The 22332-nt window shown below is 41.3% G+C and overlaps 3 protein-coding genes across 3 annotated transcripts in view; 2 read left to right on the forward strand and 1 right to left on the reverse strand.

Annotated features, from left to right (window-relative positions):
* Positions 1–869: 869 nt before the first annotated feature.
* On the forward strand, positions 870–12664 carry MANF (mesencephalic astrocyte derived neurotrophic factor). Its single transcript, XM_007432402.4, has 4 exons — positions 870–1032; positions 3305–3432; positions 4868–5009; positions 11329–12664. The coding sequence occupies exons 1-4, from the start codon at positions 945–947 to the stop codon at positions 11511–11513; spliced, it is 543 nt and encodes a 180-aa protein (XP_007432464.1). The 5' UTR covers positions 870–944; the 3' UTR covers positions 11514–12664.
* Positions 12665–13941: 1277 nt separating this feature from the next.
* RBM15B (RNA binding motif protein 15B) lies at positions 13942–17522 on the forward strand. The gene has a single exon (XM_007432401.4). The coding sequence runs from the start codon at positions 14059–14061 to the stop codon at positions 16870–16872; it is 2814 nt and encodes a 937-aa protein (XP_007432463.2). The 5' UTR covers positions 13942–14058; the 3' UTR covers positions 16873–17522.
* Positions 17523–21258: 3736 nt separating this feature from the next.
* DCAF1 (DDB1 and CUL4 associated factor 1) overlaps positions 21259–22332 on the reverse strand; it is a 48829-nt gene continuing 47755 nt past the window's right edge. The window contains exon 24 of the mRNA XM_007432399.4: positions 21259–22209. Coding sequence (XP_007432461.1) covers positions 22151–22209 — 59 coding nt within the window. The 3' untranslated portion in view covers positions 21259–22150. The remainder of the gene's footprint in view (positions 22210–22332) is intronic.

Below are 22332 nucleotides of genomic sequence, written 5' to 3' on the forward strand. Positions count from 1 at the left end.
GGTCCACAACCTGCATTAATCAGAGGCTATTTTTTTAATATCTGCCATCCTGTATTTGAAACGAACTCTATCACTTTGAGATTCAATGCCATTATTTTTCTCACCTTTTCCAATGGAAAAGCAAGTGAAAGTACTGATTTATAAGATTCGTTGGTTTGATGAGCTTTCTACTGGCGGACGCGTCCTGATCTACACAGTGCTTACTGCGGTCCCAACCCTAAAAGCCAAGAACGGCTCTTGACGTCTTTTTGTTTCAGATGCCAGACCAGAGCGACCGGCGCTCAGCCTGTGCCCGTAAGAGTCACTCCCGGTGGCCCACTTTCCTGGCTCCGACAAACGACTTCCGAGCATCCTTGCACCCCTGGCCCCTTGGCACCAAGAAACCCTCCTCAAGCCGGCGCGCGCTCTCCCCAGCTGCCGGCGGTTGGTTCCAACTCCGTTCACCATCCGGGGCTGCAACTCGAGAGTCGGCGAGAGCGCGAGCGCAGACGGACCCACGGCCCAGCGCTGGTTTTGCGGAGCTGATCCCTACAGGAGCCGTTCGTCACGTGCGAGAAGGGCGCACCGAGCGCTCGCCAGCGGGGATTCCCGAATCCTTCGCGCCCGCCACTGTCTTCCCACGATGCCAAGGGTCGTCTTCGCCCAAACACGGCTCCGCTATTGGGTACGGCCGGTGGCACAGGCGCGCCTCTCGTTTCCCTTCGAGAGCGCTTGTCCAATCGGCGGCCGCCAACTCACCCGTCCCGAAAACGCCTGGCCAACCAGGAAAAGCAGCGTGGAGGCTTGTTATAGAGTGGTCCAACGAAAGCCTCTAATCTAGAGCGAAGGAGGGAAAGGCAGCCAATGAGATTCCGAGTGGGCGGCAAGCGTGTCGTCAAGGTGCCGGCTGTGAAGGGGCTTAGTGTGAGCCGAGCGAGCGGCCGAGGCGGGCTCGGAGAAGTAGGATGCGGGCGGCTAACGGGTTCTGGGCGGCGCTGGCCTTGATCCTGCTCCCCGGAGACAGCAACGCTCTGCGAGAGGGAGACTGCGAAGGTGAGTCGGGTTCGGGGAGCAAGGGTCTGGTGAGGCGGCAGTAGCCGCCCGTGGAAGTCGTGGGGCTGCCGGGGCTCCGCTGGCTGGGGCAGGAAGGAAAGAGATGCGCTGAGCGAAGAGCCCCTCAGCCCACCCGGCTCCGCTCCGGGTCGGAGCGAGGGCTGGTTCCAGCCAGAGCCTTCCCGCCTCCCTCACGCTTGGTCTTTATCACCCGGAGCGGCATTGAGCCACCTCGCGGGGTTGTTGTGGGGCCTCGGCGCTGCCAAAGTATAAATCTGGAATTTTTAAAAGCCGTGATAGTCCTCCGGCGACGGACTGAGGCCCAGCGCTTGGAGTCCGCGTCCCGTTGGAAGGAAGCCGGCTTTGCGAAGTGGCCTCCTGAAGTTCCTTCGCAAAGTGGAAAAGGCCGCGGTTAGGGCTGCGGACCATCACAGTCCAATGATCCGAAAGGCCCCGGCTCGTGGGGGCCGCTACCAGGGCAGGACAGGACAGGACAGACTAGCCCGCTGGAAGAGAGGAGGATCGGGTTTCTGAAAAAAATGGGTTAACGGCGTTGAAATGAAACGTCACTTTCAGACGGTTCTTGGGAAGTATTTGTAGGAGCTGGAAAGCGTTTAGTTTCACACCTACTAGTAAAGAGAGATTTTGGGCTACCTATACACTCTCAGCCCAACCTAGCTCATATGGTTGCTGTTGTGGAGATCCCCGTCTAAGCTACCTTGAGTTCTTGAATAACTGGAATGAAATAAAGCAGATGTAGTAAAGTGGACTTCCTGCTCTTGACAGGACCATGTTTCCTGGTTCTAGGTTGTCCAGCCCTTCCTGTATGAACAGCAGCTTGGTTAGTCATTTTTATTTACACAAACTTTGTTCCAGGCTCAAGCTTGAATCAGAATTAATCACAGTATTTTCAGTAGTAAAATTAACCATTACAAGAATAACATTTTGTTAAGTGTGTGCTGAGTGTGTTATATCCACACTGATAAACCACAATCATTCTGAACACATCTGGGATTTCTAGCAGTGCTTTCTAGGAAAAAGTGTGTTGCTTTCCCTAACACCTTTTCCATTTTAGAAACTAGCACCTCTTAGTTACTGTCCCATTAAAGAGAGAAATAAGAGTTTACTCAGTATCTTTTAGGGGCTTTGCTATAGGCGAATAAAGTTATTGAGAACAATTAAAGGAATGTGCATTTCATTCTTATAACAACTCAATATCATGCTGAGAAACAAAATGTGGAATCAGCTATCACTTCTCTTTCAAAGAATACACATCTTTCTTGCTTTGTTTCTGTAAGTATACAAGTCTGGAAACGGAAGATGCTTGCCGAGATGGGAATACTTTATTTCTCTCTAACAGAAACTTATCTTTATCCAAATACAAATTAAAATGAGTATTTTGATTAGTAAAACAGAAATCCTGAGGCTTAAAAACAATGTCATAGACTTAATGTGGCTGCAATACACAACATATTTTTCTTATATTCATGTTCACTGGACTAGTATGCACCATGCTTCATTATTGAAAGAAACTTTATTCTGTATACCTCCTTCTAGGCAGTATGAGAGTGCTTCTCCATAACTCCTAGAGCTGCCTTGATGATGTGAGGCACCTGTGGTGAGGCTGTCATGAAAACTGAAGCAATTCTGAAATGATGTCTTCCTCTCTAACCTGTTCCATCTTGTATTATGTTAGTGGTGCAGAAATAAGCAGTGCTATACTAACTGCCAATATGATCAGATAAAGGGACCTTTGAATTTCAGTAAATCTCCTAATAGCCCAAAGTGCCGTTTTGTGTTCAGATAAAGCCCCAGCCTATTTTAAAAGCCTGCTACAAATGTCATTGCAATGATCACTCAACCCACATGTGTACTACTTACAGTGGTTTCATGGTAGAGTCTTAAGACATTAATCCAACCTGAAAGTCAAACAAATATTAGAAGGATTTTTCCTTTTTGAAAAATAAGGCTTACAGAGGAGTAAATGCAGTCACATACTAAGATACCTGATGTTATGGAGTGCTGTAGCAATTTCTACTTACTGCTTATAGCACTTGTTTTCAATTAATTCAACTATTTTATATTGCATTATCCCACTTCTTTTTGCTATACTAACATGTCACCTGAACGTATGTTTCCTGTTTCCCCAATAGCTTGTTTTCTGCATTAATGTTCTGTTTTTTCATGTAATGTTCTTTTTTCATTTTTGTTTAAACCCCTTGAATTCTTAAGAAAGATACAATTAGTTAAATGTCTGTTTTTTCCTTCACAGTATGTGTGTCATTCCTGGGAACTTTCTATCAGGCTCTACAAGAGAATAATGTTGAGTTCACACCGAACAGTATTGAAAAAGAACTTTTGAAATTCTGCAAAGAGGCAAAAGGCAAAGAAAACCGTTTTGTAAGCATTAATAATAAAATTTGGGTTTTCAGTCAATCAATTAAAATATGACTTTAAGCAATGTGAAACTAGTAGAAAGATCAAATTTCTTAAAAGACAAAATATATTTGAGCAAGTACGCTACTGAGAGCTAGAGAAAAATCTTATTTGAATTATCTGTAATGGAAACTTCATACAAGCAGCATTTTCTCTAAGATGTTTAATGTTTTTAATTTTCAAAATCCAGCTATAATGTTAAAAAGACAGTAACATTGGCACTGCCTGTAGGAAAGCAAGAATCAGGTCTCTAGGCCAAAAGCATTGCTCAGAAGATAGTTTCATATGCACTGAAGTAGCATTAATCCAGCCAGATTACACTGGTCCTGAACCCAGGCACTGCAGTAGAGATGGACCCATTGACAGCATATATAACAAGGTATCTCTTTCAGACTGAGTGGCTAGAAACGATCATCATGGGAGAGACAGTCTTTGTGGACTCTACTCCTAGATCATTTTAGATTTTATTAAGCACTTTGAATTAGGCTATGTAACAAATCAAGAAGTAGCGAAGTAATTCAACAGGAATTGGGTGATATAAAAAAATCAACCCTAAGAAATATTCTATAAAGGCAATGCCATGTAGTGGGTAGTGGTAACTTTACTTGATTTATGGAGCATGTATGATTGTAGTTTCTCTAGAAAATAAGTTGAGCTGGCATACCCACCTATTCTAGCACTGAAGATGTTACCTAGTCAGGTAACGAAACATCTGCAAGAAAACAACCAAGCTCAGAGAACACCAAAGACTCCATACCCACCTAAGCTATGCAGAACATTCCTGTGAAAAATTATTACTGGATTCTTTAAAGCAATGCTTTCCAATAGTACTCTTGGAGTTAGGTGATTTGGATTGACTTTATTTACTTTGAGAGAATTGGCTATATATGAGTAATCCTCAAGTCCCCTTTCCACTTAACATCACTTCTGAATTTTTGTCCTGTTTGAAAACAAGGGATTGATTAGATTCAAATGTTCTTTATTTACTTTAGACATCAAAGCAAAGAAGAAGTTAGGAAAGAAAGAATTCAGAATTCCCACATTGCACATAATCTTAAACTAGCCATAGGTGGGGCCATCTAGGTTTTTTTTTTCATCTAAACTTCAAAAAACATTACAATTAATACTACTATTAAAAAGTTAATAGTGATATATAAAAACTAAGTAACAATATATAACTATAATACTATTTTATAGTAAAACAAGGGCCATCCTCGTGTTAGTTGTTTTCAGTGAAAGGAAGAACCACACAGTGCTGGAGAGTTGTATCAGAAAACAAAGGCAGAATTACTTTAAGCGCTATTTACGCGCTTGACAAATTTGATAGGTGCTCAAGAGATACCTGATTCTTTTTTTAAAAAATAATGTCCTGATTTCTTTCTCACTGCTTCTCTTTTAGTGTTATTACATTGGAGCAACCAGTGATGCAGCCACCAAAATAATTAATGAGGTATCAAAACCTCTAAGTCATCATATCCCTGTTGAGAAGATTTGTGAGAAGCTGAAAAAGAAAGATAGTCAGATCTGTGAACTGAAATATGGTGAGTACGAATAAATGTTGGCTGTGAAATAAATGAGAACTTAAGAGGAGTGCTGGGTTGCACTAAAAACCCTCCAAATACAGCATTTTCTTCCAACAGTTCAAATTCATAGAATAATAGGAGGAGGATAATCATATTTGTAAATCACAGCAGATAGTCACGACTAGATGGATTTAGCTGATCTTGAAAAAAACTAAGTAGGGTTGGACCTGCTTAATATTTGGGAGACCACAAGAACTCTCAGGGCTGTAGGCTAAACTGTGAAGCTGGAAAATCATCCCCAAAGGTCGCGGTGCCAACCACTTCCATGTTGTCAACCAAACAAAATAGCCATGGCATCACCTGGAGCTGAACTCAATTCAAGAGAGACTGTACCTATATATTTGTCTACTGCTTCAAAATGCAGACAAACTCAAAGCAGTATTGTTATTAATTATACTAATGTGGTAAGAGTGTCTCAGAAATGTTCAAAACATGCAGTGATTTAGAGACAACACAGAACTGGTTTTATCCTTCATGAATTTGTCTCCTCTTCTCCTTAAGGTATTATATTTGGTGGTGGTGAATTCTCTGAATATCGCTTTTTCTGTCATCAGTGTTCCACTATTTTGCTTTATTGGATCACTTGAAGTAATTGTACTGTCAGAGAAGAATAAAGTTCTAGTTTAAGCATTGAAAATATTGCAGGATGTAGATAAGAGGAAAGCTATTGAGAATAAGTCTCACTGAGTAAAACATATTCCAAGTAAATACAGCAATTCTATGCGTATCAACTAAAAGATACATTTCTTCTTTCATTACCAAACAAATTGGTAATGTTTGGAAATAATAATTATTATTATTACCCTATTTAATATGTTGAGAACACGTAATTCAAATTTCATGCCTAATCAACTGTTGCCTGGATCAGCAAGTGTCATGTTGGATGCTATGGTTCCTGGGCATTCATCAAAAAATGTGTTATAGGGCTCAGCTCCCTCTGCTAGGCAACCAGGACGTGGAGCTGACAGGCTACTGGAAGGCAATCGAAAATGAAAAATTTGGTCAAAGGAAGAAAACTACTCAATCATGGAATGTTTCTACCAATCAGAACCATCGAAATGCAGATTTCAGAAGTGAACGTACCAGCTTTGGAAAGAAACCCAGACTTAGAGGTTAATGAGCAGAGGCTTATGGAACAAAGGCATGTAATTTTGAAACACAGATTCTTCACCAATGCTGAATTGGAAGTAACTGAAAAACAAGCAACTCAACGTTCAAGTTTATTCGGAATTACCAATAATAATACAAATTTGCAGAGTGAATAACAAACAGCGGATAGTGAGACTATTGATATTAATGAAGATCAATAGGGAGAAGAAACTGAAGTTGCTAAACAGCTGCAAACACCATTGGTTAATGAAGAATTAGTTGGGAAAATTAAGGATTGAATGAAAGAAATTGAAAGAATACGTTAGCCAAAATTGAATCAAATTAACAAGAAGACTTTGGCTAAAATAGCGAATGAAGCTGTCAAAATTATTCTAACTGAAACATTGACCCAAACATACCAGCTATGCTGCTGCCTATATAACTACTGAAGAATTGGGACTTAAAATATAAAGGAATGAAGTTATTAAGAAAGGGAAATCTAAGTGGAAAATTTGATTGGAATTGAAGATAAAGAAAACTTGCGTGGATTTGAGCAATTTGAAGAATTTGAGACAAGGAAATTTGAAGAATTAGAAAATCAAAAGTAGCCTGTGCGTGAAGTACAACTTGGAGAGTAAAGAAATTGCAGAGGTTGTAGAACAATTGAAATAAAGAGTCATGGCTACAGATCTTACAGAGAAGATCAAGCAATATGACAATTGAATAATCCAATTCCAGCAGAATTTGCAATTTAGAGCAAATCAGCATCAATTCTATAAAACACTTGAAAATGGGAAAGAATCGACCATAAAAAATGAAAAGCCTGACAAAGAAAAGACCCTAAAATTTTGGAAAAGTTTGTGGGAAAACAACAGGCATCACAATAGGAATATAAAATAGATCGAGCAATTTGAAAACACAGTGAAAGTACTTAGCATGGAAGATATTAGGATAACTGAGGAAGTGGTATGAAAGCCATCAGAGAAGGTCAAAAACTGGAATGATTCTGGACCAGATGAGCTCCATGGATTTTGGCTAAATTCACTGATAAGTCTATATTCAAGGCTAGCAGACCAGATGAATAGTTTTGGAAGTACCAGAAAATGAAGAGTGGTTAACAACTGGGAGGATATTCTTAATTCAGAAGGACAAGGAGAAGGGAAATGAGCCTGGAAACTACAGACCCATAACCTGTTTCCCAACAACATACAAGTTACTTACAGGCATAATTGCAAATCAAATCTATAACTATTGAAAAGGAATGATTTACTGCACTCTCTGTAGAACAAAAAGGGTGCTGCAAAAATTTGAGAGGAGTGAAGAATCAGTTATTGATTAACAAGTTGATTTCAAAGAATTTTTTTAAAAAAACAAATTTGTTTATGGCTTGGATAGACTATAAAAAGGCATTCAATTCTGTTCCACATAGTTGAATTGAGAAATGTCTTGAAAGTTTTGGAATCAGTAGAAACATTCAGTAATTTATGAATATTTCATTGAAGTTTTGGAGAACAAAGCTGATGGCTAACGGGGAAGAGTTAGGACAAGCTGAAATCAAATATGGAATTTTCCAAGGCGACTCATTATCACCTTTACTCTTTATATATCAATGCCCCCACTGACAACAATTTTGAACAAGACAAACTCTGGATATGAATTGGCTAAAAAAGTAAAAATTTCACATTTTCTTGTATGGATGATTTAAAATTATTTGGAAAAATGAAGACTGAACTAGATTTCTTACTAAAAAGCACAAAATAATTCAGCAAAGATATTGGAATGCAATTTAGCATCAATAAGTGTGCAACCATAGCCATGAAGGCAGGCAAAATTGTTGAAGGTGATGGAATACAGCTTGATAATGAAGATTTGATAAAGGCAGTAGCACCAGAAGAAGGCTACAGATATTTGGGAGTTTTGGAAGCTTCTGATTTACTACAGAACCAAGTCAAAGAAAGTACTTCTACCAAATATATCAAACGAGTTTGGAAAATTTTGAAATCAAAGCTGAATGGTGGGAACATCATCAAAGCAATTAATACCTGGGCAGTCCCTGTTATTGGTAATACAGCAGGAATAGTTGACTGGATCCAGATGGAACTTGATAATTTGGATAGGAAAACAAGAAAGCTAATGACAGTGCACCATGCTTTACACCCAAAAAGCAATATTGATCGGCTGTATTTGCTAAGAGCCAAAGGGGGCAGAGGACTCCTACAGGTGAAACAAACTGTGGAGAAAGAAAAGCATGACATCAAGATAAGCCAAGAACCTTTGCTGAAGGAAGTCAATCAAGAAAAGCTTTTGAAAACAATAGTGAAGGCTGAGTCTAGAGCAGAAACAATTGAAAACCAATTTGTAAATTGGAAGAACAAGCCAATGCATGGTCAATACTTGAAGGATATAGAAGGGAAAGCTGATAAACACTTCACATACAACTGTCTAAGATCAGGAGCGTTAAAGAAAGAAACTGAAGGTTTTATTTTAGTGGCTCAAGAACAAGCTTTGCCAACTAATTGCATGAAAGTGAAATTCAGCATGTAGCAAACAACAGCAAATGTCACCTTTGTAGTAAAAAGGATGAAACACTTGAACATTTGATCAGTGGCTGTAGCAAAATTTCACAAACTGACTATAAGTAGTTACCAAAATTATTCATTGAAAATTTTGCCAGAGGTTTGGATTTCAATGTAACAAAAACTACTGGGATCATCAAGGGGTTTTGGAAAATGAGTGGGTTTAGATCTTACGGGACTTTAAGATCCAAACAGACAGGGATCTTGTTTATAACATGCCTAATATAATAGTCCTTGAAAAGAAGAAAGTCTGGTTCATTGCTGTTGCTATACAGGGTGATGCTAGGACTGAGGAAAAGCAATTGGAAAAAATTACAGAATACTGGGACTTGTAGATTGAAGTTGAACGCTTATGGAAAAAGAAATCTGCTGTTATACCAATCATGATTGAAGCCCTCGGAGCAATATCTGAAGGACTCCCTCGATATCTGGAAAATTTGAATTTATCAGACCTGAACATCCTAATTTTACAAAAAAAACACCTTGACTGGAACTGCCTATATTCTTAGACACTACCTTAATAATTCTTAAGTCCTTGGTTAGGACTTGAATTATTAAGTTTTTACCAGTCTTAGCCTGTGAATCTAACTGTAGATTAATAGTAGTAGTAGTAGTAGTAGTAGTAGTAATAATTATTATTATTATTATTATTATTATTATTATTATTATTATTATTTCAATTTGTATGGCCACCCATCTCATCTGAATGACTCTGGGCAGCTCACAACAGGTAAAAACAACAATCCATTAAAAGCAAGTTTAAAAAACAACATATAAACATATAAACCCATCAGTAATAATTTCAAAACAAAAATAATTGTGATCAGCAGCAGAATCCAGCCTTACCTCAGCTCAGCACAACCATTATAAAAGCTCCTCACCATTGCTGGACCCCCACACATGGCAGCAGAGTCTTGACTTCAGGGCCTTCCTAAAGGCCGGGAGGGTTGGGGCCAGTCTAAGCTCCAGGGAGATGATGTTCCACAGGGTGGGCTCTGTGGAACGGCAGAAAGTGCTCTCTTCCTGGGTCCAGGGAGGTGACACTCTTTTGTAGATGGGTCCTGAACATGCCTTTCCTACCAGTCCTAATGGGATGGGTAGTGTAACTGGGCAGAGCGGACCCTCAGTTAACCAAGTCCCATGCCATACAGGCCTTGATAGGTCATTACCAGCACCTTGAATTGTGCAGCTCATAGAGCAGAGGTGTAACATGCTGATCTAGGAGCGTGTATAACTGCCTGTGCTGCCACATTCTATACCAGCTGCAGCTTCATTGGAGGCCACGTATAGCAATGAGTAGAACATTCCAGGTCTGCACATATACATATTCATATGTAACATTTAAATGTCCTCTCCCTGGGCACCAAAATAACTATAGTTGATGAGAGTCATTCAGTTTAAATTGAAAAACCTACACAGGGATGACTCACTGGTTTGCCAGGCAGTCCAGAGCCCTATTTTAAGGCAGACAAGGAAGTTCAAGGACAATCATCCTTACCCATCTTCATCCATAACCCAATTGCAGCAGAAGCAAAGGAGATATTTATGGGCATAGTTTCTGTAGTAGGCTGTATAGAGGAGTTATGAGTAGTGCAGAATGATTCTTATATTACTGTTCTTCCATTTTTTTTTGATATTAGAAATCTACTGAAAACACCATGTCAGTTTTATTTTATTCCCAACTCTAGTATAGATTTGAGTTATAAAAGCTTGCATTCTTCATTAAAGTTGATTTGAAGTAGTCTTTTGTTTTTTAAAAAGAAGTCCATATATATTTAGCCACTACAAGCTGAGCATAGTGAACAGCGTGTGAAGTCTGGCCCTGGCAGATTAAGCAGAAGAGACTGATCAACGGTCCACCGGTCAAGAAGGCAGGCCTAGCAGACATTGTGGAGTGCTAAGAGTATAACAAGACATTTAGACGTCCTGGTCATCCACTCCAGCCATAATGGTGGGTGGGACACGTCATCAGAATGGATAACCACCATATGCCTTGCCAGTTGTTCTGTAGTGTAGTGGAGTCTAGGAAGAGACCTTGCGGTCAACCATGTAAGTGCTACAAAGACACTGTGAAAGAAACCCTACGCCAAGGGAAGCGAAGAAATCCCTCAGCCAAGGGAACTAGAAGCTGCGGCTGCTGAAGAACCCACTGGCAAGACCTGTGCTATGAAGCCTCCACCAGCTTTCAAGATAGGCGCTGCCAAAAACTGATAGAAAACCATAAGTGCCATCACTGAAAAACACCCAGTTACTACAATTGACTTCCAGTGCCCCCATTGTGCTAGACTCTGCACTATCAAACCAGGACTGCAGAGCCACCTCCGTGTCCAAAGATGAACTGCACAGCAGCATGTCTTCTTTGAACCCAAAGGACTACCAACCACCTTTTTTTTCAATAAAAGATACAAAGAAAAAGGGAATATTGGACAAATTAGGGGAAAAAGAAATTCATTTCATCACTGTCCACCATTAATTGGAAACTATTCTTGTAAACTATGTAAGATCAACTGCTGAATAATTATGATTGGCATCAGGGTACAAATCAGAGATTAATCATCTAATGTTTGGACTATTAATTCATCATGTAGTAACATCTTCTTCTCTTTTCACAGATAAACAGATTGACCTGAGCACTGTGGACCTGAAGAAGTTGAGAGTCAAAGAACTGAAAAAAATTCTAGATGACTGGGGTGAAACATGCAAGGGCTGTGCAGAAAAATCAGATTACATTCGTAAAATCAATGAACTGATGCCTAAATATGCACCAAAAGCAGCCAGTTCGCGGACAGATCTCTGACCACCATAGTGACCTCTATCAATTAGCGAGATACACACAAACTATGTTAATCTTTCTATTTTCTTTCCTGGAAAGCTGTTTTTTGTAACTTATTTAACTGGGTTTCAAGTGTCAAATTGGAGGGATTCTTGCAATGCTGGTTCAGCTGCCTTGTCATGTCTCAAGTTTTTATTTCTATTATCTCTGATTTATTATAAGACTTTGACATGCATATGGGATTTTTGAATAAAAGTTATGAAACCTAGTGTCAGTTGAACTAAGAATTGGCATTAGTTTAATGTCAAGACTGAATGTTGCACTTTTCCAGCACTACCTGAGTAACAGACATAATGGTTTGAAGATGATCTATGAGAAAGTATAGCTTGAGTTTGCTGTTATGACTGTCTTTCTACACTCCATCCTTTTAAATGCTGAACACTATTATTACATATCCAGATGAAATATTTTAAGTGCTAGTCTTGCACATCTTTGACAGGAGTTAATCTCTTTGAGTAAGACAGACATTCATTCTGTCTGTTTCCACTGCCAATGCAGATGACAATCCTTTCTTATTCAACTACAAATATGCACTGGCAGAAGGGGAAGATAACTTACATTCACTTTTTTTTAAAAAAGAATGAGTACTAGTTTCATATGATGCCCATACTATAAACTTAAAGCAACCTGTGTTGTGCTGGCTGTCAGTGGTGTCATCATCTCTCCAGTTCTGGGTGTAGGCATTGCAGATGGCATCAACTTGAGCTTTCTCTGCTCAGGATGGAATTAAAACTGCATGTGACTCCCTTTTGAGAAAAATATGGCTGTAAACTAGAAATTTTTTTATTTTTGACCAATGTAAACGTGAAGGCATTGAGGTGTTAATGAATTACAAAAAAGAGACAATTGTTCAGAATTGTTAGTTTTGTTCAGGGAAGTCCCTCAGGGCTTTAAATATATACGTGAACTGTATTCTGATTCCCTTGTTTGATGTATGCTCATTTGAATAGATTTGGCAGGGAGCAGCCATTGGACAGGAAGTTTTGCAGAATGTTATGTTACCAGAAATTACAATCATATGGGGAAAAAATGGAGGAAGGAACCCCTACAGGGAAAAACAAAGTGTGCCCTTAATTAATAAATATACTTTGAAATAATAAATATTGTAAAATAGGTGTGGTTGTGAGCCTGAGGACTTTCTTGGTTTTAAATAGTTTTGGAAGTAAATTTATGAAATGGGATGTAATCTGATTCCCACATGTAACTGAGTTTGAAAACAACATACACAGAATTGTTACAAACCCTATTAGAAGAAATTAAAGATATGTGTGTTACATACATGCACATTTAATTTCTAAAGTTATAAATGCATAGCAGAAAGGCTAAACTAAATGGATGGTGTGAGATTTCCTTACCTGGATTGTCCTAATATCTTAGTAAAGCTTGTTTAACTGATGTAAAATGGAAAGAAAAGCACTCTTGATAAAGTTCATTCTTGACTTCATTAAACAGGATAGCAACAGAAGCGAGTATGTGTAGCTCAGGGTTGAACTGTGGAGTCCTTGGGGTTCTCTGAGCTTGGTTTTCTTACAAACGTTTCATTACCCGGTTAGGTAACATCTTCAGTGCTAGAATGGGATGGGGTTTGCTTTCTGCTTATATATTGTGGCATGCCCTGCCAGTGTTGGTGGGGGTTTTGTTTTGTTCTATTTCCCCCCTCCCCCCGGTAGTTCCTTGATTAAGGTATTGTTTACTGCTTGTATGTCATGAATCTTGTATGTCATGTATGTATGAATTACAGGATAGTAATTCCCTTTTAATAGGCTTTAAACTGCAGCTGCAAACTCTATTCAAGTAATTCAGCAGCGCGTCTTCGCATGGTATCAATTGTTTAGGAAAGACGGGAACTGAAATCCTGTTGAATCAGTTTAATAACTGACCTCGTTACCCTTTTGCTTTTAAAATCCTTAACACTTTCTTTTACTGTATAACCGCTTGCCTATTCTGCCGAATCGAGTTGCGTACTTGGATCTGAAGACGTGTGCGCCTCTTATTACGCTAGCGAGTCTAATTCAGAGGGCCCTCCAAGGGGCCCCGCTCCTGTGGCTTTAACTGCAGCTTGACGCTAAACAGGAGCTGCCAGGCTTGGCGGAATCATAAGCCAGGGGCCTGCAGCGCCGGGTGCGCGCGGAGTCTTGACACGATGCTCCCAGTGCTCACGCTCCTCGCTCGCTCTATGGCGCCTCCCTCAGTCCCTGGTCCTCGGCCCCGCGAGCCTCCAGGTGGGCCGCTGGTGGCACACGGAGGCGGGAAGCAAGACGCGGCGCCCGCGGCCCTCCTGTCGCAGAAAGCAAGGACGCCGCTCGCAGGGCGGGGAAGAGCTGGCCGCGAGGGGCCGACCCGCGCCGCCCACCGCAGCAGCCCTCACTCTGGCGGGCGGGGGCGCGGGATGATGACGTTGGAGGCGCACACGGCGCGGCAACTGGGCAGAGCCGCCTTCGCTCGTTCCCTTTTGTCCAAGATGGCAGCTGCCGCCGGAGGCGCCTCCTGAATCGCGGGCCCCGAAGCCATGAAGCGGGCGACCGAGCGGGATTCCAGCCCGGGCGGGTCTGGGGGAACGCGTGGCGCCTCCTCCGCTAAAAGGCCCCGGGAGCGCGAAAGCAGCGCCAGTGGTGGCGGGGGAGGTGGCGGCGGCGGCGGCGGCAGCAGCAGCAGCAGCCGGCGGGGCCCACACCGGAGTTCAGGCGCCTCCTCTTCGTCGTCCGCTTCCACCTCCGCTTCGTCGCGCAGCAGCCGGGACAAGGCTGCCGCTGGTGGTTCCAGCTCGCGGAGCCATCGCGGGGAGGAGCGGCCGGGAGGAGGAGGCGGAGGCGACTCGAACCACCGCGCAGCTTCCTCCAGCGCCAGGAACAGCAGCAGCCAGACCGCCGCCGCGGCTGCCGCGGTCCCGCCTACCCCGTCCTCCTCGTCCTCGTCCTCGTCGTCTTCTCGGGCGCTGGGGGTCGCCAAGGCCAAAGTGCCCCCTGCAGCGGTGGTTGCCCCTTCCTTGCTTCTGGGTGGGCCTCCACCAGTGGCAGCCCCATCGCTCCTCTTGGCACCTGGTCTCGGCCTGCCAGCCGGGGTGGGTCTAGCAGGTGAGCCTCCTGGCTCCAGTGACTACAAGACTCTGCTTGTAAGTGGCCTGGGCCCAACCTTACCTGACCAGCTGCTGGAGGATGGCCTCTTTCGCCAGTTCCAGAGGTTTGCTAGCGGTGGTGCCAGTGACATTAGCGTCAAGCTCTCCCACACTCCTGAACTTGGCCGTGTTGCTTATGTTAACTTCAGGCACCCGGCAGATGCCCGTGATGCCCGACGGCATGCCAGAGCCCGGCAACTTCTACTTTATGATCGTCCTCTGAAGGTGGAGCCTGTGTACCTGCGAGGGGGTCGACGGAGCCGTACTCCTCCACCTACCCCCTCTCCTGAACCCCTGGCGTTTCTCCCTCCCATCCATGGTGTTTATCCGTATAAACAAAGATCGCTGTCTCCTGTCGCCAGCCCTTTGCTGAGGGAGCCGAGACCTCGACATGCTCAAGCTGCAGCAGCAGCATTTGCCTTGGAAGCTGTTGCCTTGGGGCTTTCTCGAGAAAGGGAAAGGGTGCTGGATTACTATGGGTTATATGATGAACGTGGCCGTCCTTACAGCTATCCCATAGTGGCTGAGGAGGATTTAATGCCTGAAGATGATCAGAGAGCTACTCGGAATCTCTTCATTGGCAATCTAGATCACAACGTCTCTGAGGTGGAACTGAGGCGTGCCTTTGAAAAATACGGTATCATTGAGGAAGTGGTGATCAAGAGGCCTGCACGGGGTCAGGGTGGAGCCTATGCCTTCCTTAAGTTCCAAAACCTGGACATGGCACATCGGGCCAAAGTTGCTATGTCTGGGCGGGTTGTTGGCAGAAACCCTATCAAAATTGGCTATGGGAAGGCCAACCCGACTACCCGACTTTGGGTTGGTGGTCTTGGTCCAAGTACTTCCCTAGCTGCTCTTGCTAGGGAATTTGATCGTTTTGGTAGCATTAGGACTATTGACTATGTAAAAGGGGACAGTTTTGCTTATATTCAGTATGAGAGTTTGGATGCTGCTCAGGCTGCCTGTGCACAAATGAGAGGCTTCCCTTTGGGCGGTCCAGACAGGAGACTTAGAGTGGATTTTGCTAAAGCTGAGGAGGCACGCTATCCTCAACAGTACCAACCTGCACCACTTCCTGTACACTATGAATTGCTTCCTGAAGGCTATAGCAGACACAGGAGTTTGGAGCAAGACTTAAGGGTAAGAGACAGGACTCCTCCTCATCTCCTCTATTCAGACAGGGAAAGGAGTTTTCTAGAGGCTGATTGGGCTAGCTCTGTCAAAAATGCAGAGCGCAGGAATAATTTGGAGACATACAGTCGTTCAGCACGCAGTCGGAGTGGAGAACGTTGGGGCAGTGATAGTGATCGCAGTGTTCTCAAGCCCTGGGAGGAAAGGCGTAAACGTCGTAGCCTTTCCAATGACCGTGGGAGGACTACCCATTCACCATATGAGGACAGAGGCAGGACAAAGGCTGGTGGGCCAGGAGCAGATCGCAGTCCAGATCGGGCTCGGAAAGAGAATCACACTACAGAATCCACCATGGAAAAAGAACAAAATAACTCACTGCAGAATAATCGACATGCATTAGAGGAGAAAGCTCACCGTGAAACATTTGATCCTCCTCAGCCTAAAAAAAGAGACAGTGAACGCAATCACCGAACTGGTGAGTCTGAATCAAAGACTCATGAAGAGTCCAAATCTGAAACAAAGAAGTTAAAAACTTTGTCTGATTATGCCCACACGCTGCAGCTTGCTTGGAATGGGCTACTTGTCCTTAAAAACAGCTGCTTCCCTACATCTATGCACATCCTTGAAGGAGACTTGGGAGTCATCAATGGGCTTCTGAAAGACCATTTGTCTGGTGGAAAGCTAACACAGCTTAAGATTGCTCAAAGACTTCGGTTGGATCAACCCAAACTGGATGAAGTAACTCGACGTATCAAGCAAGGAAGCCCTAACGGCTATGCTGTGTTGCTAGCTACCCAGGCTGCTCAAGGAGCAAGTGCTGAAGGGACCTTCCCAGCGGCGGAGCCTGGCTTACAAAGGCGGCTTCTCAGGAACCTGGTCTCTTACTTGAAACAAAAACAGGCTGCAGGAGTGATCAGCCTTCCTGTGGGAGGGGCAAAGGGCAGGGACAGCACAGGCATGCTTTATGCTTTTCCTCCTTGTGAATTTTCTCAGCAGTACCTCCAGTCTGCACTAAGAACATTGGGAAAGTTAGAAGAAGAACATATGGTGATAGTGATAGTCAAAGACACTGCCTAGTATTTACTCTGTATCCATTTCCTCTTTCTTCCCTTGTTCTGATTCTGTGTTTGTGTCTCTCACTGCCTGGTTGCTTTTAAGGCCAATTATTTTGAGTGAGGCCCTAAGAGTCCTCCCACCAAATTCTACAATTGTATTAGTTTCTAATATTTTTAATACCCATTTTAATGAATCCCATTTTGTTTGTTTTAATACGTGACACTGTCTGCTGTGTTCTTATTTTTTAAAAATATATGGAAAGTTGTCAGTAAAGCCTTGTTCGCTGATGGGTTTTTTAATTTTGTGCAGTGTCCTGGTTTCTGTAGTCTGCCAATGGCTGGCTCTGTGTTCCAGAATATAACAGCTAATGACTTTACCAAATTCAGTTCTTCCATCTACTGCTATTCAACACTATTATGCCAGTTTTGTGCTCTTTTAATTTCTTCAATAACTGAAGCCTGGTTGCTTCTTTCCTCAATGGTAGGTAGGTAGTCTTTTTTTTTTAAGACAAAAAGTCAATGTATCTTTCAGACCAACCTTTTCCTGGTGGATGAAAGCTTTTAAGGTGGTCTTAGCCAAAGAACAGCTGTGTAAAACTTAAAAGCTTCAGTTAGTTCTCTGCAACTCTTGGTGCAATAAAAGATATGAGGCACCTTGGGTTTTTTTTTTTTCTTCCTCCTCTCTTTATTGTGTTGATTGTTGGATTGATTATAATATTGCAAACTGAAAGCTGTTCTTAGATATCCTGTCTAGTAATAATTATGGGCTTCTCAGGAAGACAAATAACCAGGCACTTGAGTAGGACCTGATAACAACATCTACGTGATTGTGTTGTTCAGCTCCTTCATCAGTTAATACAGCAAAAATAAAAGACAAAACTTGACAAATTGCCTGCTTATAGTGTTTGTACTATCGTATATAATACTATGAAATTCTAAATTGCTTCCCTTTTTATATCCAAAGGGGTTAGGCAAATGTATGTGCTACCTGGATGTATTCTGAAGCACTCTTTTCATGATTGTGCTAATGCAGGATATACCTTGTCTATACCCTTCACAACAGACAATTATGTTGTAATGCATAAATATACATCTATTTTACCACAGACTTGAAATTGTAACTGCAAATGAATTCACATAACTATTGCTGGAATATACTACTTTCGTAGGTTTTTGTGGAGTAGTCCAGTAAGGACTGTCATGTATATTCTTTTTAAAAAGCATGTAATGAAATTCTTCCCCCTTCTACAGCCAGGTTAGCTCCCTTGTGTCTAACTTACGCAATTAATAAATAGCTGTAAACCTAGTTACTTTCCAGAATTCACTGTTGCAGTTCACTTCTGAAGAAATAACTTTCCTAAAAGAATGGGAGGGTAGATGGGAGAAAGATCTGTAGATGGTTAAGAAGATACATGAATCCCAGAGTAGCAAGAAGTATACTGTGTGCAGCGACTGTACTCTGAATGATACTAACCTGAAACAATCTACTCCCACGGTCTCCTTCCCCAATACATTTAAGAGAAGTTTTTAATAATAATGTTTAGAACATATCCTGAGAATGTCATGATTTTGCTCACGAAGAGCATTTTCATACTTGAAAATCTTAAGCTTCTGTTCAAACAACTAGTTTGGAACTGAGATCAGCTTTCCCCAAACTAGATGTGCTGGGACTATAAAACTTTTGGCTGAAAATTCTCTTGACTTGTAATCTCTAACACTAGGCTGAAAAAGAAAGGTCTAATGTAAGCATTGTTCTTTTAGAAGATTTTGGTATTTTGTACGTTATATTTGTGCCTAAATTGCTAATTCTTAAAATGTTCAAACGTCATAAGAATATTTCAAAATGCAATTTTACAATGGTGATACTCCCAAATGTTTCACGTAGTTATAGTAATTTATTATACAGAAATTGCTAAATGGTGTTCAGGGCTAATCTTCCATCTATGTTGCTGTAAATAGGATACCTAGCGTACTAGCATGAGCAAATCATTTTAATGAATTCTGTCTCCCAGCCTTCAAAAATAATCAAAAGTCTTTAAAATAGACTTTAAAGAATGGAATCTAAACAGGTTTTTTATCAATTTTGAAAAAAATATGGTGACTAAAAACTATGCAAATTAAATTTTAACATTAAGTGGAAGTAACTGTTTTCTGCTGTTTCCAAGGTACAGTATATATTTTTATATATCTGTTGTGAGCCACCCAGATTTGCTTAGATGAGATGGCAGCCATATAAATAATAATGAGGTAAATTTTGAAATCCATATTTTTCTACTTGAAGTGTTTATTCATTTGCTTGGGCTTCTATGCTGCTTCAATCCCTTATTATTGATATGAAACAGTAGGAATAATTCTTTAACAAATCTGAGGCTACCTGATCCTGGGAAATAAGTGTAGAAACTAAAGAGCCAGTTTGGTGTAGTGGTTAAGGGACTGGACCAGGAAGCCAGGAGACCATGAGTTCTAGTTCTGCCCTCAGTGCAAAGCCAGCTGGGTGACACTGAGCCAGTCATTCGCGTTCAGCACTATGAAGCAGGCAAGGGCAAAGCACTTCAGAAAAACCTTGCCAAAAAACTACAGGGACTAGTCCAGATAGTCGCCAGGAGTCAACAATGACTAGAAGGCACAAAAGAAACTAAATAGTAATAAAGATGTAATCCATTTCAATTTTGTAAAGCATTCCACAATCTTGTTTGCCTCAGTTAAACTGGCATTTTTACCACCCTGGGTTTCCATTTCTCTCATCTGGGGCCCTAAACTATAGATCTGCTCTAAGTAGATAAAAGTTGAATGAAGTCTGGTTAGGCTGAGAACAAATATTTTAAAAATACAGTGTTATAACGTTTTTGCTCTACCTTTAGGGATTGGGGGCCTACACAACCCCCTCAATAGCAAATACTTCGTTGGCTTTAGCAGCTGTGTCACCTAAAGCTCCTGAAGTATCCAACCTGTATCTTCATTTTGACAAAATCAACCATTTATCTGCAACTAGTAATTAAGATTCTTTCATGAACAAACACTAAGGATAAATAAGGAACGTGCTAATACAACTCCACAAATCACTCTATTAGCTCTTCTTTTTCAGGGAAAGTAACAAATTACTCTTCTTGTTTACAATGATATGATGGTTTAGTGGGTTATATAAAGCAACCACATTTTTAAACCATGGATGTTGGTAGAGAATGAATCTTAGATTTCATTGTAATGCACAATATGGTCTAGTCTAATTGTAGTGTTTATAGTTTTATTTAGCAAGATTAGGCACATATACAGGTTTGGATCAGTTATATAACTGAGATGAGCAATTTGTCCTATATCTTAATTTGTTAAACATACTGTTAAACTGAACATGACTATCATCTAAAGCTAATTTGAACACTTCATCAACTGACGAATGGTGCATATTAATACATCACAGCTCAGATTTAACAGCTGTCAAAAAAAAACTGGAAAGGCACCACTGTTGGCCAAAAATAATAATAATAAGGTGGTCTGCTCAAATGCATTTTGCTGGAACAAACCAAGTATGCCCACCTCTGGCCCATGCATATCCAACAAGCTTTCCAACTCTAGTACTAGTCATCTGAGTGAATGTGTTCATAATTTTTTAAAGAGAATCAATTAAGAATTTCATTTATTAAAGGAAAAGGTTATGTATACTGAAACAAGCTAAGTGTAGAAGAAATGTGTAAAGTTTTAAAAACCTTAATGCTATTCATAGGTTAAGCCTCAGTTCATACTAAGTTCAAGGTTTTTAATTCAAAAAGGTTGATGTGAAATAATACCTAAGAGTGAGCTATAAGCTCCCCTCAGCTTTGGCTTCTTACCTACAAGGTGGAAGGTAAATGCTGATCCACATTGTAGGGCTGTTGCAGAATTTTGTAATGACTTTATAATGTATGTGCATCAGAGACTGGGTGCAAGAAGTCAACAGCTTCAACCTCTCTATATAAATCTTTATATACTTGCATCATCTACCAAACTTATTATTGCTATATTTTTAGAAGAACCTGTAGAGAAAAGATACAAGGAAGGAAGAATGCCTGCTCGAAGATCTGAACTCTAAAAGAAAAGAACCCACTTTTTCTGTTTCCAAAGTATCTTGGCATTGACTATGCAGAACTGGAGACCAGAATTCTCCCATGACTTCATTGAACATGATTCTGCTGGCAGAAGTTCATTGTGTGCCCCTTTTTTTAAAGAGGTCAATAGTTCAGAAACCACAACTCTTGAATATCTCTTAAAGACTACACTTTGTAGTTCAGTTACATTCCTGTGAATGCAGCAGCATTTGCTATCTAAATATCCCATATCTTTGTATTTTAAATAACTGTTGCCTTCATATCTTCACCTGAAGCAAGGCAATAAATATATGTGACAGCAGCTCAGAGCTATGAACAGACAGGACTTGCATTTTATTTTTATTTTTTTTAATAAATACAATTTACATTAAAGAAAAAGGATTTCAATTTGTAGTTTTCACACAGAGGGCAGAAGGGTAAGGGAAGAGAGGATTAAAAATGCCAACGACAAAAAGAAGGGGGTAGCATGGGGGGAGGCTTAGAAGCCAGAGTCCTTCATCTCTAGCAATGGCAGGTTCTGAACGAGACCAAACTGGACCTCCAGCCCTCCACCAAGGCTCCTGCAGCAGGAACCCTCACAGGGCTTTTGACAGGACAAAAGGTATAGGACAAAAAATGACCTCTTCACAGCAGGTAGCAACAACTCCATTAAAAAATCATGTTCAAAATAAAAATCACTCGTCCACAGTTTCACAATCCATGATTCACTTTTTCCCACTCTCTTCAGTAAAAATGCCCTTTGTTATTTTTAAATTTATTTTTAATCTCCCAGAAATCCATTTTGGTAACTAAATTTTAGAAGGGTACAAAGTCATACCTTCTTTATAATACCTGCCTGTTTTTTTTTAATCTTTTTTTTTTTTTGCTTGTTTGTCTCATATAAAACTATTTCTGTTCTTTAGGAAAGAACTTTATACAAAGAAAATATACTGTGAAATATCTTCAGAAGTCTCCCTGGAGAAGAGTCATGTCTTGGCCTAAAATCAAAACAAAAAATAAAATAAAAAGGCAGAGAAAATAAAGGCCGAACCCCTGGTCTCTGTCGAAAGACTCTGGACCTATCCTGAGCCTGTGTCTGTCCACTGCAAAACTGGAAGGACTGGATTTTGCCAAGTAGTAGAAGCTGAGAGGGTGCTCAGTATTCGCCTCTTGATTGGCTCTCCTGGCCTCCGAATCAGGAGCTTTTCTGCGGCCAACGTCCCGGGGGAAGACTGCGCCTCACTCGTTCAGAGACAAGATTATGTCATCTTCCAGATCCAAGTTATCTGAGCTGTCGGCTGCAAAGGTGACCAATTAGTTATTAGAAACATTCAGTTGCTAAAGGCTTGATACAGCAAAGGACCTGGCCCAAATCAAATACTGTAATTTAAACAGCTGTGAAGCAATTCTTCCTTTTGTAA

The sequence above is a fragment of the Python bivittatus genome, unplaced genomic scaffold, assembly GCF_059951505.1.
Source record: "Python bivittatus isolate LINGU-HERP-01145 unplaced genomic scaffold, Pbiv_v1 ctg000080_np1212, whole genome shotgun sequence".
In the NCBI taxonomy this organism is placed as follows: domain Eukaryota; kingdom Metazoa; phylum Chordata; class Lepidosauria; order Squamata; family Pythonidae; genus Python; species Python bivittatus.